Source organism: Populus trichocarpa, chromosome 1, assembly GCF_000002775.5.
Source record: "Populus trichocarpa isolate Nisqually-1 chromosome 1, P.trichocarpa_v4.1, whole genome shotgun sequence".
Lineage (NCBI taxonomy): Eukaryota > Viridiplantae > Streptophyta > Magnoliopsida > Malpighiales > Salicaceae > Populus > Populus trichocarpa.
In genome coordinates, this window is record NC_037285.2 from 45,818,268 (window position 1) to 45,842,272 (window position 24,005).

At 30.3% G+C, this 24,005-nt stretch overlaps 2 protein-coding genes across 2 annotated transcripts in view; both read right to left on the reverse strand.

The window, feature by feature from the left end:
- LOC18096055 (uncharacterized) overlaps nt 1-24,005 on the reverse strand; it is a 691,470-nt gene that overhangs the window by 624,388 nt on the left and 43,077 nt on the right. The window contains exons 3-6 of the mRNA XM_052448434.1: nt 10,426-10,527; nt 10,223-10,308; nt 6,799-6,899; nt 6,255-6,392 (exon numbers count right to left, since the gene is read on the reverse strand). The gene's annotated coding sequence lies outside the window, so the exon portion shown is untranslated. The remainder of the gene's footprint in view (nt 1-6,254; nt 6,393-6,798; nt 6,900-10,222; nt 10,309-10,425; nt 10,528-24,005) is intronic.
- Nucleotides 385-2,021, reverse strand: LOC112326203 (disease resistance protein At4g27190). Its single transcript, XM_024593548.2, has 2 exons — nt 1,829-2,021; nt 385-1,736 (listed from the first exon to the last, which is right to left on the reverse strand). The coding sequence occupies exons 1-2, from the start codon at nt 2,019-2,021 to the stop codon at nt 385-387; spliced, it is 1,545 nt and encodes a 514-aa protein (XP_024449316.2).

Genomic DNA, 24,005 nt, shown 5'->3' on the forward strand with positions numbered 1-24,005 from the left:
GAGTTCAAGTGATTGCAATGACAAACACCCTCCCTTCAGAGACAAAACTTCAATTTCTTTCATCCCTTCGAAAAACTTCTCTGGAACATTCATACCATCATCCAGTTCTAATAATAGAACTTTGAGATGTGGACATTCCAATCCTTCAGGAAGTTCGGTTAGTTTATTGCCCATTAACGAAATTGTTGTAAAAGCTTCAAAGCTTTTGATACTCATTGGCCATTCCTTCAACCCAATGCCAGCCTTTACCATTAATCCATATTCTTTTGATGACGCTATCCGAATAGCAACATCACGAACCAAGTCATGCATTTTCACATGTTCATCAGATTCAGTGTCCAACAGCATGCAACAATCTTTGAGTTTTTTTATTTCCACATAAACTCATTTCCTTGCATCTCCAATGGACTCCACATCTTGATGTAACTCATACCCAACTGTGTATCTCGTCAAGTCATCGATTGGAATGTTATAATCTTCTGGAAATAAACAGCATAGCAAGAAACATAACTTGGTTTCCTTGCTCATCAAATAATCATAGCTCAACTTAAGACATGCATATGCAGTTTTTTGTTCCTCAATGTGTTCCATGTCCAGAAATTGAGAGTTTTTTAGCCGTCTAAATGCTTCTTCCCACTCAACTTCAGATTTATCTCTTAGAGCCTTTCCCACTGTCACAAGTGCTATAGGCAAGCCTTGGCATTCTCTCGCAACCTCCCTTGCCACTCTGTTCAAGGTAGAGTCCCCATCACGTAAACCTGCATTGATTCTGAATAAAACCATTGCTTCATCTTCACTTAAGATTCTTAAAAGCACTGTTTGCTGGCACTCCATAGAAGAACATATGGCTTGAAGACGTGTTGTTAGAAGAATTTTACAACCCCTGTGATCATCACCAAATGGGATCCCTATCTCTTTCAAGTCAATATATTTCCAAACATCATCTAGGATAATAAGCATCTTCTCCACTTGCTTCAGTCTCTGCCGTAATAGATCTGCTCTCCCTGGATTAGTATTCTTTTTTTTAATATTCAGACCTAACTTATCTGCCATTAGGTGCTGAATGTCTGTGACATTTGGATTCTGCGACACCGTAGCCATCAAAACTACAGGAAAAAGCTGCAACTCTACGGCTATCGTGCCTACTTCTTTCACCAGGGTGGTTTTACCCACCCCTCCCATGCCGCACAGTCCGATCATATTGACTTTGTCATCTTTGAGAGCATCCATAATCTGTTCGAAAGCTTCTTCTGACGATTTTGAGGACGTGAATTCCTTTGATGGGAGAAATTCTCTGGGCTGAGGATGAGCTATGTCGGACACTTTTGTAAACTTTGTGCTATTTTCTAGAAGTTTTCTGAAAGTCTCCGACTTCTTGGCCAGTGCCTTGCTTAACTTGAATTGTCGCATGCAGTTTGGGCACCAAGTAAAGCATTTGCCATTTCTTCCTATTTCATTTTCCAAGGGCTTCGCACCTTCAATTTTGCTGTTTGCATCTTCCATCCACTTTTTGACAACTTTCTTAATTTCTTCAGCATTCCTTTCAGCAGCTTCGACTTCTTTTTGCAGACCATCTAGTGCTAAAGCAAGGTTCTCCTTTTGTTCTTTGAATTCTTCAACAAAATTGTTGAAACAGAACATGTAACGGAACTGCCTTCCCACTGGTTCCACCATGAGTTCTGCTATCTTAGATATAATGGATCCACCCACACTTTCGAGAGCCATTTTCCACCAGTCTGAAAATCAGAGAAATGAGGATACAGGACGTGAGAGTGAGTCACTACAAGTAAAACAGGCGCAGAGAGAATGGGAATAGGAATTCCATTACCGTAATTTGGGAAAATATGCGCGGAAAGCACTGGTACTGAGAGCTCAATGAAATAGCGGGAGGAAGAAAAGGAGAAGGCCTTTAGCTCTGTATGGAATCCAGCTTCAAAAGCAACAAGGCAAGGTATAAGGATTCTAACTGACACTTGTGAGTTAAAGCAGTAATTCCCATTAAAAATGCATTTTGATGACATAATTAAGATCATATAGAGACAGTGGCAAACAAAAAAAAATGTATAAAAGTACTCACCTAGCAAAGAAAGAAACGAATGAAAGGTTCAGGATAATCACTTAGCCGCTTCCAACAACAAATATAATTAATTAATCGAAGCTATGATCGGTCAAAGTTTTTTTTAGTTTTATTCTTGTTTTTTTTTTAAAAAAAAAAAAACAGATCAATAAATGAAAAGACTTGCAAAGAAATAGAATTAGTGGAATGAACACAATAAAGGATGAAACTCAAGCAATTAAAAATAAATTATCTATAATGATCATCTCTGTGTCACACTCACTGAGGTAATATGATTGGCCTATTACAATATTAAATAATAATAAAAAAAGCTAAAAGAACTAGGTTTTTGGTGGCATCCAGATTGCGGTTACTTAATCCTTCTTTTGTGGTTTTATTTTATTTCAGTCCTTCAAATCTTTTTCTTTTGCTATTTCATCGAGTTGCTTTGCTCGAGTTGATGTGCTTGCCCTAGAATATGCATCATGCTAGGGATTACAATTACATTACATAAGAAATTATACTTACAGATTATAATTAAAAATTTCAGTTTTTTTTAAAAAACAAATTTATGAGAAAGTACCAATTTACAACGTGAGTAAATGAAAGGAGAATTTTAAATCTTTTTGTGACATGGTGACCAGCTGATCCAAGTAACCAATAGAATATCACCACTTGTTCAACCTATCTGCACATTAAGATAGGGGTAGACATAACTATGACTAGGAGGGAGCAAAAAAACCGGAAAACCGATTTAACCAAGAAAACCAGAAAAAAATTAACCAAAAAAACCGAACCGGTAAAAAAAACCGATTGAACTGGTTAAAATATTTAGGAAAATGTCCGGTTCGGTTTCCGGTTTTGGTGTGCCTGAACCAGCCAACCCGAACCGAACCGAACCGGTTCGGTTTAGGAATGAAAAAAAAATATAAACCAAGCGGGTCGCCTCCTCCCATTACTTTCCCTTTCAACAACCCTAGCAGACCATTTATTTGCTTTCCCTTTCACACAGCCGCCCCCTCCCCTCCAACCCTTTCAATATTCATTCACACTTCACAGACACAGCCGCCCCCTTCAATCACCCCTACTCCCATTAACAGCCGCTCCCTCCCATTAACAGCCGCCTCCTCCTCACCAGTCAACGAGCTTAGGCTATTCTCGGACAACCATTCTTCGAATCTCGAAAGAAATCGCCGTGCGTGTGAGGTGGCGAAACTGTTACCGCTTCTAGATCTTCTTCAATCTATTGCTTCTATCAAAGCCGATTACATCGCTCAGGTAATCTTGTCATGTAATTACATATTTAATTAATTATTGCTTGTTGATTTTATATTGTTTCTATTTTTCAATTTTGATGTGTTAATTATTTTGAACAATGTAAAAATGAAGGTGGACGAAAGAACACAATTTGGAAAGGAAATTGGAATCGTTGTCCCTGTCTCAGATTCTCAAAAGACAATCAATCGCAAACAGTATGTCCTCAATTTTTTTTCCTTCTTTTCTTTCTCACTAGTAGATTGGAATTTGGAACTGCCAACAAAAGTTTGTATTCGAAGTTAGCTTTTTGAAAATTGACCCTATTATATATTTACTGTGGCTTAAGCTTTGAGATATTGCATGATTATGAATTAGTTTATATGAGTTGAAACTTGAAACATAGTCTGACAAGGATGGATTAACCAATTGCTGGGAAATTAGTTTTCAAATCTCTTTGAAAAATGTCTGATGTTGCGACATAAGTCACATAACAGACTCGATTTGAAGGGAATCTTTGAGATATTGCATGATTATGAATTGGTTTATAGGAATTTGCTGGATTGATTTTTTTTCTTTTTCTTTTTTAAAAGGGAATCTAATTAAAATACATTTTTTTCATCTACTTTTTAAGTTTAAATCTTAGAATTAATATCCAAAAAATTTCACCTTTGCTCGCTAAAATATAATTTTAATCTTAACAAAAAACTATATCTTAAAATTTTGATGGCTTACTGTGTTGCTATCCAACTAAGAAATTGACTCAAGTGGCTTAGTGATATATAGTGGGGACATTCTATTTTAGACATGCAGCTTGTTGCCTTGTTCTACTTTATTCTATAATCTATTTGAGAAAAATGTTGTTTATTTCTTCTAGACACTTTAGTCTTCCAAATTTCAATTGTAACCAGCAAGCATAGAGGTTATGATAGAGGTTATGTATTGGGAAGATGAACTATTTTTTTATTTGCAGTGGCTGTGAAACTCTCTTTCTGTGTGTCTCTGTCTCGTGTGCGTGCGTACATATGCACCTGTAATTCTTGCTTCTCTCCAATTCCTTTCGTTTGCAAGTTACTGTTGCTAGAGTAGGTGCAACTAGTTCTTCCTCTACAAGTCGGGTTTGGTAAGATTGATTATAAAGAAAAATGTATTGGTAATGCACAATTTTGATTTTAGTGTTGATGTTAAGTGTGGCTTGTTTTATGATGGATAATTATGTTGACAATATTGGGCTTCATGAATGATGATGCCAGTTTATTTATGGTCTTAATAAGCTATATTACTGCTGGATTTGTGCTCTTTATTTATATGGTAAATTCTTATTCAAATCTTTGATATTTATCGCTAATGAAACTTCAATCTTGCCTCAGGTTGTCGACCAAGTCATAATTCCTCCTACAAGTATACAATATTGTTTTATTATAATGTTATCGCTAATGAAACTTCAATTTTATCTTAGGTGCTCTTTATTATTATATTGATATTAAAAATAATTTTAAAAAATAAAAAATATATTATTTTAAAATATTTTTAAAATAAAAAATATTTTAAAAAACAACTATTTATTCAAGGACTTAAAATAAAAACCTTAAAATCACGGCATGATAAAAGGAGGAAGAAAGGAATGGGACAAAGAAGGAAGAAAATAAGGTCACGTAGGGGTCCAGTCTTGTATAAAATAGACAATGAAAATTAGTATGAAAAAGAGGCTATTTGTTTTTTTACTGTGTCAGAGTGGTTTTTATAATTATATTTAATTTATAAAAATATTAAATTAATATATTTTTAAATGTTTCTTGTTATTATATATATATATATATAATATTCTAATATGTTTTTAAATAAAAAATTATTTTAAAAAAATATATGTCACAATACTAAATTATAGTATAAATTAAAATATAAAAGAGTTCTCTGTTTATTACTATTTACCGAGACTTATTTTATTGTAGATATTAATAGTGAATTTTTTTAAAATTTTTAATTTGGTATTTGAATTATTTTTTTTCATAATTAAATATCTTTATACCCAAATTAAAACTCAATTGCATTTTGTTTTTTAAGAATAAGAGTTGAATTCAAAGATAAATGACTGAAATGAAAAACTCGGTAAAAATATGCGGCAACATTGTAATTGTTTGCAAAGTTCATTTTAGTCCCTTATCTTTTTGAGCTACTAAGTAACATGTCCCTATAATTTCTCAACATTACATTTTATCCAGAATCTCGGATTATGCTTTAGGGACTAAACTGAATTTTTCATAAATTGAGAGACCAAACTGAAATTTTATCATCTTCAATCTCAAACCTAAAATTTTCACATATCACCTACTGATATAACAAGATTTCTAACTCAAATTCACCAGTTAAACAAACCATAACTCAAAATCATCATTTTTACTTAAAATCTTTCAAAATCAACTAAATAACTCATTATTCATAACAATCAATACATAATATTCAAATCAATTCATCAATCAAACCCAAAACACAATCTTCAAAACCCTCATATTCAATAAAACAAAAAATTAAAGCTAAGAAAAACACATTTATACACATCAAAGCGTAAATATTCTTATCTTTTAATTTATTTTCTCTAACTATCTTATCCTTTCTTTATCTTTTCCTCTTTTCTTTTCTTTTCCTTTCGCTTTCACGGTTTTCTCTCTAAGAATTCAGATCTCTCTCTCTCTTTTTCTATTTATATTTATAAACTCTTTATTTAATTACTACAATACAACCGTTCATTAATTTATACCTACTTCTAAGCCTCAAAGAGTTTTGTTATCTTTTTCTATTCTCTTTCATTTTCAAATCATCACAATAAAATTGTTTTCTTTTTATTAAGCTGCTAATTTATGCAGCTTTAGCTCTTGTTCTCTTTTCATGTTTAGCAACTCTGATCTGTTCTTTTTCTTTACATGATATAAGAGCAGGTTCTTACCTCTTGAAGTCTGCTGGATAAACCTATCAGCAGAAGATCCTGAAGCGATCCCAAATCACAGCTTCAATCCCCACCACAACCAATCTCCTCTTTCCCGTAGTCTGTCGTCCTCAATTGGGAAATGATCTCAAAAAATCACTTGATGCAACAAGTAGGGTAAAGAAATATAAGACTTCAACAAAGAAATCAAACTCAAAAAAATAAAAGTAATTGTCTATGAGAAGCATTTCTGTGTCACACACTCAAGTAATATGATTGACCTATTACATTATACAAATTAATAATAATAATAATAATAATAATAAAAGAACTAGGTTTTTGATGGCATCCAGAGTGCTGTTACTTTCAAACAAAGAGGCTTGTGCATGCGGCGTTACGCTGTTCATGTAGGCTAAGATCTCCTATGAATACAATTGTAAAATCATACAATTGTTTTCTTTTTATTAAGCTGCTAATTTATGCAGCTTTAGCTCATGTTCTCTCTTCTTGTCTTGCTATTCTGATTTTATCTTTTTCTTTGCATGATATAAGAGCAGGTTCTTACCTCTTGAAGTCTGCTTCAATCCCCGTAGTCTTCCGTCCTCAATTGGGAAATGATCCAAAATCAACAACTGGTGCGGAGATAGTTTGAGTGAAAACAAACGGCTGAGAGATGAAATGTGAAGGTTATGGTGAGAAATTAGATGACAAACTTACTTTGTCCTACTAATGCTTTTGCTTTCATTGTTTCAAAAAGTAAAAGAGACATAAGCATAATCAGTGTGTTTTCTGTTTAGCAATAGCTAGCAAGGTATCTGCTTAAAAAGACCATTGAACAAGGGATGAGCCATTCAGCAAGGGATTCTGCTAGGAAAACATGAAATTGTTCTTCTAAACAAATAGTACAGCATCAAGTCTCAGTCACCTATTAACGAAATTGTTGTATTTCTAATGACAATGCTAATAAAAAAAAATTGAGCCAGCATGACACATGAAATTCAAAATTAACAAAATAACATGAAAATATAAATATTTATATTATAATTATACATCTCAAAAAATCACTTGATGCAACAAATGGATAGACTTCTAGGAAATTCTTTCACTGTGAAATGGCTGAAGGTTCTTTTATGAACATTTATATTAAAAAATTGGGTCAATTAATCTTCGTTATTTAACATGAATAAAGTGTTGATTTAGTCTTGTAATTATTATATCAAAGCTTTTATTAGTTTATGCACGATCCCTATCGGGTCCCGGATCGACCCATAAAGCCAAACCAAGTGTTAAAACTATGCTATCTTAGCAAATTTAGTTATCCCAATTCTTAATTTTCAATTGAAAATGCTAAAGAATTCCCCATTGAGAGAGCAAATAATAATATGTTAAGCATGACAAATTTTATTTAAATTAAAAAGCTAAAAATGAACGCATCAACTCTTGCAAGAATGGACTCAAAAGTTCAGCTAATCAGCATAATTAAATAGTACTGTTACTGTAAACTACTAGGAAATTCATGGGCAAAGCCAAAATGTTAACAATAGCATTGATTCGGTCAGGGGCTCTGGTGTATAGAGAGGACCTTGCCGTTAGAAACAATGGAGCCCACTATTTATTAATCTATTTCTATTTACTACTTATTAATATTTATTTATTTTTATTTACTATATTTCTGTATGTGATACCTAAGTACCAATAAAATTTGAGATTCCTTCAACTTTTTAGGTGCATGGTCTAGTCTAATGGCTGCATGTACAAAATCAATTCAAGGGTGTGTATCCTTAACTATCAGGCTAACCTTTACAGGCTGAGCTAGCAATCGATAATTAATTTTTAATGAATTCATTTTTTATTTAAAATAAGGAAAAGGACATTGGAGAATATATTGTTTCCTTCCTATTATAATTGTTACACCTTACCAAAGGGCTAATTTAGAAAAAGATTATAACTTATAGGTCACCAGGGCCGAGGTTAACTTTTGATTAATTATTTTTATTAAAATAATAATGTTTTGTTTTTTTATATTAATTTGGCTAATTTTTATCAAATCAAATCACTAAAAACTTAATCAAATTAAATTTCATCGAATCAATAATATTTTATGTAGTTGAATTAATAATATATATATATATATATTTGAAAATAATTTAAAAATGATGTTTTCATTAATACCCATTCTCAATATTGACCAAATTCACATGAATTTAATAAACTAGTTATTAAATTCAAAAATGCATATTCATGTATAATATTTTAATTTGTTTTTAAATAAAGAATATTTTTAAAAAGTATGTGCCACAATACCAAATTATAGTATAAATTAAAAGAGAAAGGAGTTTTCCTTCATCACTATTCACTTATATTCATTTCATTATGGATATTAATAGTGATTTTTTTGAAAATTTCCAATTTGGTACTCAATTATTTTTTTTCACAATTGAGCTCTTAGTAACACGGTTGAGATAAGAGAGGGACGTGGAAATAGGAGAGGTTGAGGGAGGCAGAAACGGAAGTAGACATTGAAAGATCGGAGGAGAGTAAAGATAAAAAAAAAATATGAATATGTGATGCTCGTTTATCTATTTGATTGGGATTTTTTTTTGTCTCTTTTATTTGGAATTTCTTTGGACACTTTAATAATATAATAACAAAGAAAATTAAAATATTGGTGAAATTATTGTTCATTCAATCACAGATTTACCAATAGTACTTTTATTTGGACTACAATAGTACTTTTTTTCTATATTTTAAGTTTTAGTTTTTGATGGCCATGCTCGTTTGTTTTTTTTTAATTTTTTTTTCATGCTCTTACAAATAATGCAGGAAATGAGGACCTGAAATCACGGCAGCGAATAAGAAGAGAAATAACGTGTTTGTTCTTAAGTATTTTTTTAAAAAATTACATTAAATTAAATTTTATTTTTATTTCAAATTAATTTTTAAAAAACTAGCTTTACGAAAAAACAAATGATAGTAGAGTAGTTGTCCAAATCAAAACACATAAATATAGGACAAAAACAGGGAGAGAGGCTCTTCATTTTTTTTAACTGTATTGGTTTAATAAGGTTTATATAGTATTTTATAAATATTTTGGATAAAAAATAGGTTAAAAACAAGTTTTTAAATAAAAAATCAAGCTTGTAACATGGTGCAGAACAAACAGAAGAGACATCTGGTTTCTCTTGACCAAAATAAAGAATATATCTATATATACTCTCTCTTCCAATTTCCTCTCCCAGCTGAATTTTGGCGACCGCCCACACAACGATAGCCTACACAACCACCAGCCATGCCACCTTTCAAGACCCCATCTCTCAATCTCAAAACCAAAAACAACCCTTTCTCCATTTATCCGAACCTCATAACTCCAGGAAAGTGAAGGACTAAACCATAGTGGCAAAAATCTTAAAGGGTTCTAAATTGTCTCTGTTACTTTCCCTTAATTTTCTAGACAAGCAAAAGGAGCTAAACTTATTCCCGACCAAAACGTCAAGAATTTCAGTGGAACAAAAGAAGAGATCATTACTTGACCAAAAACAACTAGTCAGCACCCAAAGAAACTGAGTGAATGAGAGAAAAAGACTAATAGCTAGAAAACAATCAACAGATCCAAGAATTTTATGTATGGTTTCCAAGAAAATGAAACGAAATGAGCAGCACCACAACCCTCTTTCTCCTCCAAGAAAAGAAAGAAAAAGAAAGGAAAGAAACAAAGAAAGTCAAACTTGGCTCCTCTTTTAGTGTTAAAAAAAAAACAAAGAAGTTGAAGGAAGTGGGCAGCCTTTTTTCTGATGTTCATGTGGTGTTCTGCTGTTCACGCAGACTAAGAACTCCTACCATCGTAAAATCATATAATTAAAACACAACAATAAAAAAGTAATAAGCAGCTAATTATGTGCGAAAATCAGAGAAATAAGGAAACAGAACGTGAGAGTGAGTCATTGCAAGTAAAAGAGGCGCAGAGAGAATGGGAATAGGAATTTCATTACCTTAAATTGAGAAAATATGTGCGAAAAGAACTGGTACTGATTGCTCAATGAAATGGAGAAGGCCTTTAGCTCTGTATGGAATCCAGCTTCAAAAGCAACAACGCAAGGTATAAGCATTTTGATGACATACTTAAGATACTATGCGTAGTAATATAGAGACAGTGACGAAGAAATAGAGAAAAATAATGTGTAAAAGAACTCACCTAGCAAAGAAAGAAACGAATGAAAGGTTCAGAATAATCACTTAGACGCCTCCATGGATGATATACCAGCTCGCTTCCAACAACAAATATAATTAACCTAAGCTGTGATCGGTCAATGTTTTTTTTAGTTTTCTTCTTTTTAAAAAAAAAAAAAAAAACAGATCATCAAGGGAAAAGACTTGCAAAGAAGTAAAATTAATGGAACGAACACAACAAAGGATCAAACTCAAGTGAGGAGAGAAAAGAAGGAGAAAGAAAGGAAAGGGACAAGGAAGGAAGAAAGTAAGGTCACGTAGGGGCAGTCTTGTAGAAAGTTTGAAAAGTAGCATGAAAGAAGAGGATAATAGAGTAGTTGTCAGAATCAAAACACGTAAGTTTTTTTTTTTTTTAACTGTGTCTGAGTGCTTTTTATAATTATATTTAATTTAAAAAATATTAAATTAATATATTTTTTAATATTTATTGTTATTTTATATATATATATATTTATTTATTTATTTTAAATAAAAAATATTTTTTAAAAGTATGTGTCACAATACAAAATTATAGTATAAATTAAAATAAAAAGTAGTTTTATGCTCATTACTATTCACTGGACTTGTAGATATTAATAATAAAGTTTTTGAAAGTTTTCGATCTAGTATTTGAACTTATTTTTTTTGCATAATTGTATTTTTTAAGCTTAGTTGCATATTTTTTTAAGGAAATAGGTTGAATTGAGAAACAGAGAAACTCGGCAAAAATATGTGGTTCAAATCAATCCATTTTTTTTTAAAAAAACTCCTTAGTTGTTCCAGGAAGAGGGCAGCCTTTCTTCTGCTGTTCATGTGGTGTTCTGCTGTTCATGCAGACTAAGAACTCCTACCATTGCAAAATCATATATTTAAAATACAATAATAAAAATGTAATACGCAGCTAATTAATGCTGTTGTTCTTTCTTCTTGTTTTGCTATTTTGATTTTATTGTATTTTAAAAAAAAATTATGATTGTGAAAGCTAGCTATCCAAAACATTAGATCAAAGCAATCTAAGAGGGTTTTTTAGAGTGTGGTTATCGTTGTTTTTTAAAGTGTTTTTATTCAAAAATACATCAAAGTAATATTTTTTTATTTTTTAAAAATTATTTTTGACATTAGCGTATCAAAATTATTTGAAAACACCAAAGAAATACTAACTTAAAGTAAAGAAAAAAATAAAAAAAATTTAAAAATACTTTTGAAACATAAAATCAAATAAAGCCTTAGAAATTAGTGTATCTATGCCCAGAGATACCTTTTATAACCTAACTTTTTTAATATAATTTTTATTTAATTATGCAATATATTCATAAAAAACACTCAAAATAAAATTATAGACAAATATATATATATATATATGAACATCCAAAAAAGTTATCGATAGCTGTGTAAATCATTGAAATTGCCACAAAAGCAACCCAAATTAGTTATGAATTGGATTCGATGGAAGGAAGAGGGGAAATGGGTAACGGCCAATTAAAAGTTCATTAAAAAAAAATCTGGAACACAACAGATGGAAAAAACTCGAAACAACTTGAATTATAGTATAAATTAAACTCGAAACTGGAAAAAAAAAACTGGAACACAACAGACTCATTAAAAGTCGACGTGTCTAGAATTTAGGCAAGAAGAATGAGCCAAGATTTTAATTGCAATGAAATTTATCTCACTTTGTTCTTTTTTTAAAAAAAATGATACAAGATATACTGCTTGTTTTAAGTGAAACAGAATGGAATCGACAACTTTAAAGGGAGCAGAGACCACATATGTATAGCTCAAATTCAATAGCTTTTCTCCCATGCTGACATGTGATTTACACGCACCAACATTTTTTTCTTCTTTATTTTGTAATATTTCACATCGGCAAGTAAGGATTTGATAGCTAACCTTATTAGTAGTGTTAGTTGATGACTTGTCAGACACGTTTTGAGGTCATGCGTGATCACCAAAAACAAATCCGTGAGGGCGGTAAGGCCTAAAACGGACAATATCTGACAGGTTTGACCGGACTGTGACATTTGGTATCAGAGCTGACCTCACTGGCTATCCAGTTGTGCTGACAGGGTCATTAAACTCCTTAAAAGGGGTGAATTGTAATATCTCACATCAGTGGGTAAGGATTTGGTAACTGGTCTTACTAGTAGTGCTGGTTGCTGACTTGTCAGATGCGTTTTGGGGCCATGCGTGGTCACCAAGAACAAATATGTGAGAGCAATAAGGCCTAAAACGGACAATATGTTGTAGGTTGGGTCAAGCTGTGACATATTCAATAATTACTCTTCAATTAAATCCTAAGTCTCATTTCATCTTTTCAATTTAATCCCTAATTTGACACCAACTCTTCAATTAGACCCCAAACCTCATCGCACCTGAGAAAAGCCCTCTTCTTTCAATTTAGCCCTTTATTATCTTCAATTTAATATCGAATTTTATTCGATCCAAGCCCAAAAAAGGCTAAGCGAAGATAGAATAAAGGAAGGGAAAGAAAATGAATAATTGCCCAACCGAGTTAACGTGTTCTGGTCTTTTCTCCATGATTCGGGTTGAACATTTGACATTTATCCTTTTTTTCTATAGTCTTTTCTCCTTGTTCGTTGTGACGCCGCACACTTGCGACAACCAGTAAATCTATAGTTAATTTAATTTTTTGATAAAAGATAATACCATCGGTATAGAATGGTTACCAACTGTTACTTTAACATGCCTTGTAGCCAATCGGTTAGTTGTACGAGGCATTATTATATTCATGTAAATACATATTTATTATTAATAAAGGCTTAATTTAACTTTAATATTCATATAATATTAGATTAATGAATATAGAGTATAGATAAAGTTTATGAGACAAAAATGCTTTGCAAAGGAAATTATAAAGTTGTTATAATTATGAGATTTGTAATGCATCAAAGTATTGCTCATAAAATGTTTTTGGTCGATGTTCTCTTAAATACTGGATATTTATTAGAGCCATAAAGACTGATACATATTATGTTTTTTCCTTTATGAAATGAAGCAATTGTTCTCATAAGTTGAGTTATAAGGGATACCTAAAACTAATATGTATGTGCTTGTCATAAAACATATACACTGAATTGACCCGCATGAGAATTCCATATGGAGAGATTACCTATGTCTATGGAAAGACTCGCATGACGGTTGTATATGTAATCCTTAGACTTGAGATCACTAAGTTATCTTATATAGAGATTGTTATGCTTTGATCCTGTTACATGTTATCTTAATTGAGGTAACAAAATGATAGGCATTAGGTATATCATGAACTATATGAAGGTTTTCTTGAGTGATCAAGAGAGGATTTCATCACCCTATGTGAATTAGGAAAAATGTTCCATCTGTTCTCAAATAGTATTGACTGAGAAATCCTTAGCTAAGGAGGAATGAGATTTAAAAGGGGTTTCAAATCTTATTCAAATGATCAATTACTATTATGTAGAGAATGAACATGATTTAACATGACAAACATGCTTCATGCTTTAATGTTAAATAAGAACATTAATGATAAAATGATATTAATTATAGTGAGAAACCAGTAATTGAAATCACTAATGACTTTTCTAATATTTAGGGAATCATGACAAGTTACTAGACAATGCACATGATCTTCAAATTTTCAATTCAAATTTATTTAATTATAATTATAATTTATATTAGGAACCTAATAGGTCATACACATTAAGAATTAAACTGTGATGATTTAATTAAGTATAACTTGATTAAAATATATTTTAGAAATTAAGGACTATAATATAATTAATATAAGGATTATATTTCCAGATCTAGAAAAATCAGGTAAGGACTTGATTGAGTTAATTTATAAAATTATCTTAAATTAATATATGGATATTATTCAAGGGGGGAAATTAATATTTTGTCAATTTATAGGATTTTTCAGATTTCCTTATAAATAGTAAGCTATGCCTCTTATTTTTTAGGAGTTATCTGTTAGACAGAAAAACTACGTATGTCACAGAATAAAGAGATAACACTCTAGGCATAACAATCCCTCTCTTCTAAATAGGGACTTGTGAGATTTTTCACCAGTGGTTCATGTGGATTACAATTAAGAGACGGACAATTGGACGACTTCTAGTTTGTAACAATCCAATCTTTAAAAAATTATTCAAAACTGAAAATGATCAAATTTTCAGGTAATAAATCCCTAAACAACTCTAAATCTGTTTAATGAGATTCTGGAGACTCCTTAATAATTTTATTTTATTGCTTTGGCTAAGTGTATGCTATTCTGCAAACCCAACACCAACTTCATCGTGAGTTTAACATTTCTTTTACATGTTGGGAATTTGGTACTAATGGGTGTATTTTTTTAAGTTGAAATAATGCCACACAATCTAGGTTCAAGTGGTTCATGAATCAAATAGTGGTTGTTAGACACTGCAATTGGATGGCTCCTATTTGATATATGAAGCTATCCTAAGGGAATCATGCTTGTATCACCTATAATAATAATAATAATAATAATAATTATTATTATTATTATTATTATTATTATTACATATTAACAAGCATCATTTGATTAGTAAGTTTCCAAATTCTATCCACAAATATTATAACCTCTTAATTTATGCAAGAAATTAGCTAGATTTCATGCAAGCAATCCCTAACTCTAGTATTTTCTTTGTGTTAAAAATGGAGACTTCTTGGTGTTAGCCGGAGCTTGGGTATACCATTTTTGAACAAATAACAAGGTAAAAACATCTTTTAACGATATTAAAATCATTTATTCATTTAAAGTATCAATATTGTTAAAAAACATCTTTTAACAACCATTCTTCGCGTTTCACTTTTCTTCAAATGTTTTCACCAAAACAAAGCTTCAGCCTTTAAATTGTTGCTTATAAAGTCGAGATCCAAGGGATTATTTAAGATTTTATGGAAATTACGTATTTCAAATATTTTATGTTTATTTTTCTGAAATATCGTTTGAAGCAAAAAGCAAAAAAGAATTAAATTTTTTTTAAATATTTTTAAAACACAAAAACAACCAGAATTTTTTTTTTTATTTTTTAAAGAATTGTTTTTAAAAAATAATTTTTTGTATTCTAAATTAATTTTTTTTATTGATATTAAAAATATATATTTTTTAAAATATTATTTTAATATATTTTTAAATAAAAAATATTTTAAAAAACATCTACTTAAAAAATACTATTTTTCTGAAATAATACTTTTCTCTATATTTTGAGTTTTAGTTTTTAATAGCTATGCTCGTTTAATTTTTTTTTATTTTAATGTTTTTTCATGCTCTTGCAAATGAGGCACGAAAAGAGAACCTGAAATCACGACAGCAAATAAGAAGAGAAATAGGTGTTTGTTTTTTATTTTTTAAAGCATTATTTTTTAAAATTAAATTTTTGTATTCTAAATTAATTTTTTTATATTTTTATACTAATATTAAAAATAATTTTTAAAAAATAAAAAATATTATTTTAATATATTTTTAAATAAAAAAATATTTAAAAAAACAACTGTGTATTCCAACACTTAAAATAAAAATCTTAAAATCACAGCATGATAAAAGAAGAAAGAAAGGAATGGGATAAAGAAGAAAGAATAAAAAAAACCCCCTAAAATCACGGCATGATCAAAGGAGAAAGAAAAGGATGGGACAAAGAAGGAAGAAAGTAAGGTCACGTAGGGGCTTGTCTTGTAGAAAATTTGAGAATTAGCATGAAAAGAGGATAATAGAGTAGTTGTTAGAATCAAAAGACATAAACACGGGAGAGAGGCTGCCCCTTACCTCCTCCTGGGAAGGAATATATGTCAGACTATACAGCCTTTTTCAATTCATTAATGTCGTTCTCTGTTTGTCTTCTAAAACCTACTCCCATCATATACATGTATTATTTTCTTAAAATTGCTCTATGGGATTGCAGGCCATGCTCGTTTGATTAAAAATTGCTCTATGGGAATTTGGTACTAATGGATGTATTTTCTTAAGTTGAAATAATGTCACTGGGATCATGAATCAAATAGTGGTTGTTATTTGACACCGTAATTGGATGGCTCATATTTGATTTATGAAGCTATGCTAAGGGAATCATGCTTGTATCACATATAATAATAATAATAATAATAATAATAATAATAATAATAATAATAATAATATTTACATATTAACAAGCATCATTTGATTAGTAAGTTTCCAAATTCTATCCACAAATATTATAACCTCTTAATTTATGCAAGAACTTAGCTAGATTTCATGCAAGCAATCCCTAACTCTAGTATTTTCTGTGTTAAAAATGGAGACTTCTTGGTGTTAGCCGGAGCTTGGGTATACCATTTTTGAACAAATAACAAGGTAAAAACATCTTTTAACGATATTAAAATCATTTATTCATTTAAAGTATCAATATTGTCATTTATAGTGAAATATTTAATTTTACTACATTGAAAATACGTTGACCAATAGAATCCCCGCCTTCAGCTAACCCCAAATTTGTCTATCATCGTATAATATTGATCATTACATTATGCGATTTCCAGCTAGTGATAGGATTTTAAGGACAAGTTACCACAACATTATTAAATTCACATCCTACCGACCATTATGGCTGTCATAGAATAGCACAAAAAGAGGATCTGAAATCACGTGCAAATAAGGAGAGAAATACCATGTTTGTTTTTTATTTTTTAAAATATTGTTTTTTAAAAATAATTTTTTGTATTTTAAATTAATTTTTTTAATTTTTATATTAATATTAAAAATAATTTTTAAAAAATAAAAAATATTTTATAGTTACATGAAGATAAAAGATAATCTCAAAAGCTAATAGATGGTCGCCACGTGTTCAACTTTATCTACCCACTAGGAAAGGATAGAAAGTGGGAGAGAGAAAGGTTAAAAAGGCTTTAAAAAAAAAAAAAAGGAAAAGACACGGTTGAGATAAGAGGGGGGACGTGGAAATAGAAGGAGAAACGGAAGGAGACATAGAAAGATCGGAGGAGAGTAAGAAAAAAATATATGAATATGTGATGTCCTATTTCTCATAAAAATACTCTGTTGTTTTTTGGTCTTTTATTTGAAATTTCTTTGGACACTTTAATAATATAATAACAAAAAAAATTAAAATATTGATGAAATTATTATTCATTCAAACACTAATTTACTATGGACTACGATAGTATTTTTTCTTTATTTATATTTTGAGTTTTAGTTTTTAATAGCCTTTGATTTTTTAAAATCTTCGAGGACCTGAAATTACGGCAACGAATAAGGAGAGAAATAGCATGTTTGTTTTTTATTTTTTAAAGTATTAAAAAAAATATATTTTTTATTTTTATATTGATATTAAAAATAATTTTTAAAAATAAAAAATATTATTTTAATATATTTTAAATAAAAAATATTAAAAAAAAACCCACTTTAAAAACCTTAAAATCACGGCATGATAAAAGGAGAAAGAAAGGAATAGGACAAAGGAAGAAAGTGAACGGGAGAAAGGAAGAAAGTAAGGTCACGTAGGGGGGCCAGTATTGTAGAAAATAGGAGATGAAAATTAGTATGAAAAAGAGGATGATAGAGTGGTTGTCCCAATCATAGTGGTTTTTATAATTATATTTAATTTATATAAATATTAAATTAATATATTCTTAGTGTTTTATATGATTTAAAAAATGTTTTTAAAAGTATGTATCACAGTATCAAATTATAATAAATTAAAAGAAAATGGGTTTTATGTTCATTACCACTCACTTAGACTCATTTAATTATGGACAATAATAGTGTCTCATTTGAAAACTTTCAATTTTATACTTGAAATTTTTTTCATAATTAATCATTTTTAATTAAAATTAGATTCCAATTGCATATTTTTTTTTTAAGGAGGAGAGTTGAATTAAAAGACAGGGGACTGAAGTAAAAAACTCAGTTAAAATAGATGGCGGCTCTACAATTTGTTTACAAAATTTATTTTAGTTTCTCATCTTTTTAAGTTATTAAATAATAAGTCCGCATAATTTTCCAACATTGCATTTTGAATTTTTTATATTATTAATACTTTTTATATATTTATTTGAAAATAATTTTGAAAATGATGTTTTCATTAATACCCTTTTTCTATGATTTGTTTTTTGGCCTTATGTAGTCTTTCTTTAATTATTTTTAATTTTGTTGCTTTTGTTTAATTTTTTAAGATGTTAGTAATATTTATCTGTAAATATTTTATATATATTTCAGATAGATTAAGTATTTAATTTTTATAATAATTTGAACATGTGTAGCCTTGCATAGTTTTTTTTTTCCTTTTATGATATTAAAAAAAAATATGTGTGTATTGATTTCTATTATAGATTGATTTTAGTAAACAAATTCATTAAATATAACTAGATAAATGATCCATGTTGTAATATTAAATACTTTATCTATATTTGTTTCTTAATTTTTCCACTTGCATTTTTAATTATCGGTAATGACTTTATTTTTTTCATTTATTTATATAATTGTTTGTGATTTATTTAATTTGATGCGTGTATAAGTTTTTTAATTTATATTTAAAAAATTTTTAATGTAAAAAAACACGTTGAAGAATTCTTATTCTTATGATTTTAGCATAATTCTTATTCTTATGATTTCTTATTTTCTTTCTAACCCTTTTATAAAACAAAAAATTGTTTATAGTTTTATCCTTCATTTCAACATAATGATGTATTTTTTCCTTATATATATTCTTGTTTGTTATTATTGCTTTTTTTTCTTTATATAATTCATATAAAACCAGCTTATTTAATCGGTCAAGACTAAATAAATAAAAAAAAAAGATATACTATGTCTTCCCATTTCCTCTCCCTGGTGAATTTTGGCGACCACCCACACACTGATAGCCTAAACAACCACCAGCCATGCCACTTTTCAAGATCCCATCTCTCAATCTCAAAACCAGAAACAACCCTTTCTCATAACTCCGGGAAAGTGAAGAACTAAACCATAGTGGCAAAAATCTTAAAGGGTCTAAATTATCTCTGTTACTTTCCCTCAATTTTCTAGACAAGCAAAAGGAGCTAAACTTATTCCCGACCAAAACGCCAAGAATTTCAGTAGAACAAAAGAAGAGATTGTTACTTGACCATAAACAATTAGTCCGCACCCAAAGAAACTGAGTGAATGAGAGAAAAAGACTAATAGCTAGAAAACAATCAACAGATCCAAGAATTTTCTGTATGGTTTCCAAGAAAATGAAACGAAACGAGCAGCACAACCCTCTTTCCCCTCTAAGAAAAGAAAGAAGAAGAAAAAGAAAAAGAAAAAGAAAGGAAAGAAACAAAGAAGTTCGAGGAAAGAAAAAGTAAGAACGTTCATTCCTTTATAAACATTGACTTTGATTTTTCCTTTATAAAACCATAAACCTGCAATTGTCCTACAAATCAACATGAAGACTTATCAGATCCTAAAGAAAAGCTGTCAAAATCCTATCAGAAATTAAGGAAGATGACGTTAACTTCAAATCTGAGGATTAATTGTAGCAGATCTTATAGAGTTCAGCTGATTGCTTTACTTGTTTAAATAATTCTCTTGTAAGCCTAATGGTTCACGTCTTCCATCATTGCAACCTTTTTTTCTGTGATTGAAAAATCTATAATAGGAACCTGCACTTCATCCCTTCTATGCTGTTGTTCTTTCTTCTTGTTTTGCTATTTTGATTTTATCATATTTTCTATGATGAAAGTTGAAGAAAACACCCCTTCTTTTGCAATTATTACCACTCCCCCCACGTGGCTACCCATAATTGGACTGTCATCTCAGCTGTATAAATGTCTCGCTCAAGCCAAAAACAGAAACGCACAAAACCCCTCCCCCAACAGAGAATCAAATGATAGCTAAAATCAAATATTATTATTATTATTATTATTATTGCCCCAACAACAAACAATTATTATACAATTATTATTATTGCTGTTGTTATTTTAGGTGCCACCTAGTCCTTTGCTAGGAACTTAACATCCAAAAATGCCTTCACTAATCTTTTGCTCATTTTCAAACCGAAGAGTCCTGTACTAACAAAAGCCTTTTTATAGGATGCTATGTTTTCTTACCCACCTCACGAACATGATCATGAACACGAGCCTAAGATGACTCTCTTTTTACTTTCTTGAATCAATAAAATAACCAGTGAGTCCTGTTCTTGCATTCGACTAAAAAAGGTCTGCAAAATTACAGTAATTGCTTATGATGATACGAACACAACAAAAGATCAAACTCAAGCACTTAAAAGTAATTGCTTATGATGATCATCTCACTAAGTAAGGAGAGAAAAGTAAGGAGAAACGGAAGGAGACATAGACAGATCGGAGGAGAGTAAGAAAAAAATATATGAATATGTGATGTCCTATTTCTCATAAAAATTCTCTCTTTTATTTGGAATTTCTTTGGACAAAGGAAGAAAGTGAGGTCACGTTGGGGGGCCAGTATTGTAGAAAATAGGAGATGAAAATTAGTATGAAAAAGAGGATGATAGAGTGGTTGTCCCAATCATAGTGGTTTTTATAATTATATTTAATTTATAGAAATATTAAATTAATATATTCTTAGTGTTTTATATGATTTATAGAAAAAGACTAATAGCTAGAAAACAATCAACAGATCCAAGAATTTTCTGTATGGTTTCGAAGAAAATGAAACGAAACGAGCAGCACAACCCTCTTTCTCCAAGAAAAGAAAGAAGAAGAAGAAGAAAAAGAAAAGGAAAGAAAAAAAACAAAGAAGTTCGAGGAAGTGTGCAGCCTTTGTTCTGCTGTTCACACAGACTAAGAACTCCTACCATTGTAAAATCATATAATTAAAACACAACAATAAAAATGTAATAATCAGATCTTATAGCGTTCAGCTGATTGCTTTACTTGTTTAAATAATTCTCTTGTAAGCCTAATGGTTCACGTCTTCCATCATTGCAACCTTTTTTTCTGTGATTGAAAAATCTATAATAGGAACCTGCACTGCATCCCTTCTATGCTGTTGTTCTTTCTTCTTGTTTTGCTATTTTGATTTTATCATATTTTCTATGATGAAAGTTGAAGAAATTCTACTTCGAAACTCAAGACAAAGTCTCTCGGACTGCATATTAGTGGGTTGCTCATTGGGATTTCTATAAACAACTGATTCTAATATTGCACAGCAACATTACGAAAAACTGATTATTTCACACATAGTCTAATAAAAGTAGATTCCATTGTCAATTCCTTAACATTTTCCAAACAAATCCATGCTCCTCATTTTATACTTTCTTGAGGGTTTCTATTCTCTTATTACCAATTTCAGTGAGTTTCATAATAAGCTGCTTAGAAAGAAGCTATCTAACAGGAGGGTGGGGCTACTCTTAGCCAATGAAAACAGCTTCACATGCTATACAGCAACGTGAAAAAAAATTCTCAGCCTGTTCTCTCTTTAATGAACACCCTCTTGGATTCTCTAGCATTAGGCAACAAGGTATCTGCTTGGAATTACTTCCACCCATCTGAAAAAATAACATACAATCTATTTAATACACTTAACTAAAAATGTATTTTATAACCCTATATATTTTTTAACTAAACTAGTTATTTTTTTCAAAAACCAAAAAAGTAAACAGTTTTTCAAAAATCTAATTCATAATAAAACAAATAATGAAACTTGATAATAATTCACTAAATAACCATCAATTATTCATCAAACCAATCTGAAAAAGCTAATATTAAAGATAGGAACAAATCTAGAATTTTATCATATTTTTAAGGATCAAATTATAATTTTATCAAATTGGAGGACCAAACTAAAAATATCATAAATTCATGACTATACTGGAATTCTGCCCATAATTCATCCTAAATTTTGCCCAGAATCTCAAATTATGCTCCAAGGACCACTACATAATTTTATCAAATATCTAGGGTCAAATTGTAATTTTATCAAATTGGAGGACCAAAGTGAAAATATCATAAATTCATAACTATACTGGAATTCTGTCCATAATTTAACTTTAATTCTATCCAGAATCTCGAATTATGCTCCAGGGACCAATCTCTAATTTTTCTAAAGTTCAGAAATTAAACTGTAATTTTCATAAATTGAGGGACCAAGCTGAAATTTTATAATCTTCAACCTCAAACCCAGAATTCACACAGATAACCTATTAATATATCAAGATTTCTAACTTAAATTCACCATTTAAATAAACCATAACTTAAAATCATTATTTTTACCTAAAATGTTTCAAAATCAATTAAATAACTCATTACCCATAACAATCGATCCATAATTTTTCTGTAATGTAATTGTAATTCCTAGCATAATGCATATTCGAGGGCAAGCACAACAATTCAAGAGCAAAGAAACTTGATGAAATAGCAAAAGAAAAAGACATGAAGGACTGAAATAAAATAAAACCAAAAAAGAGGGATGAAAAAAGTAACCGCACTCTGGTTGCCATCAAAAACATATATAGTTCTTTTAGTATTTTTTTTTAAAATAATATTGTAATAGGTCAATCATATTACCCTGAGTGTGTGACACAGAGATAATCATCATAGAAAATTACTTTTAATTGCTTGAGTTTTATCCTGAGATGACAAACTTACCTTGTCCTACTAATGCTTTTGCTTTCATTGTTTCGAAAGTAAAAGAGACTTAAACATAATCATTTCCTTCCTTTTACTTTCCACTTCTTTGTAATATTGGATTGCAAACGGGATGGTGCTTAGAGGGGCCACTTTTTCTTTTCCTTTCTTTTTAAAATCTTATGCCTTTGGGTGAGGAAATTAGTGGAGCATTAGACTTTTTAAAAGACAACAAAAAAAAGCGATGTCTCATCTTTTGATATGGTGGTACAAGATACACCATGGTATGGTGGTCCTGCAAGAAATGTCTTAGCTTTTGATATGGTGGTCTTCCATGATCAGTTTTCGAAAGATTCGAGTCTCCGTTCTAGTTCGGGTTGGAAGCTAGGCCGAAAGCTAAGCTTCTTTTAATTATGAATTGTTTATGCAAAGGAAACCCAGAAGCTTGAACAAACAGAAATGCCTTGTTGATTTCTCTGCTACTACTCATTATTTCCAATATTATTCCATTATCTTACCCGAAAGCAATTATACAAGAAATTTCATTATCCTGCCCCAGAAGGCAATTTATTACAAGGACTTCCTTTAACCTCCTTGAAGGCAATTTATTTGATGAAAATTCCTTTAATCCACCTCAAAGACAATTTATCTTAGGGAATTCCAACAACCCAGGCAATTTATTTCTTAATTTTATATTACTGTTTTCATTAATTTTATTAAAGCTTAATTTTATATTTTTTCTGCCCTTTTCTTTTAAAAATGTTATCTCCTTGGTAAGGAATCCTTGGTTCCCAACAGCAACTGTAGCATAGTTAAAGGTTGCGTTAAAAAAATATCAAAACTCCACCGAAAGTAGTGGAGCCTTAGAATTTTTAAAAGACAAAACGGGGACAAGTGAGAGACGAAGAAAAAGACAAAAGCAATTCCATCTATTGATGTGGTGATCCAAGATACACCATAACATGGTGTTCTTCCATGAAGTCTAAGATGCAC

Coding starts and splice junctions, on each gene's coding strand:
- LOC112326203 (XM_024593548.2), bottom strand. CDS start 2,021: ATGTCATCAAAATGCATTTTTAATGGGAATTACTGCTTTAACTCACAA. Junction 1,737..1,828: donor GCATATTTTCCCAAATTACG/GTAATGGAATTC, acceptor TCTGATTTTCAG/ACTGGTGGAAAATGGCTCTC.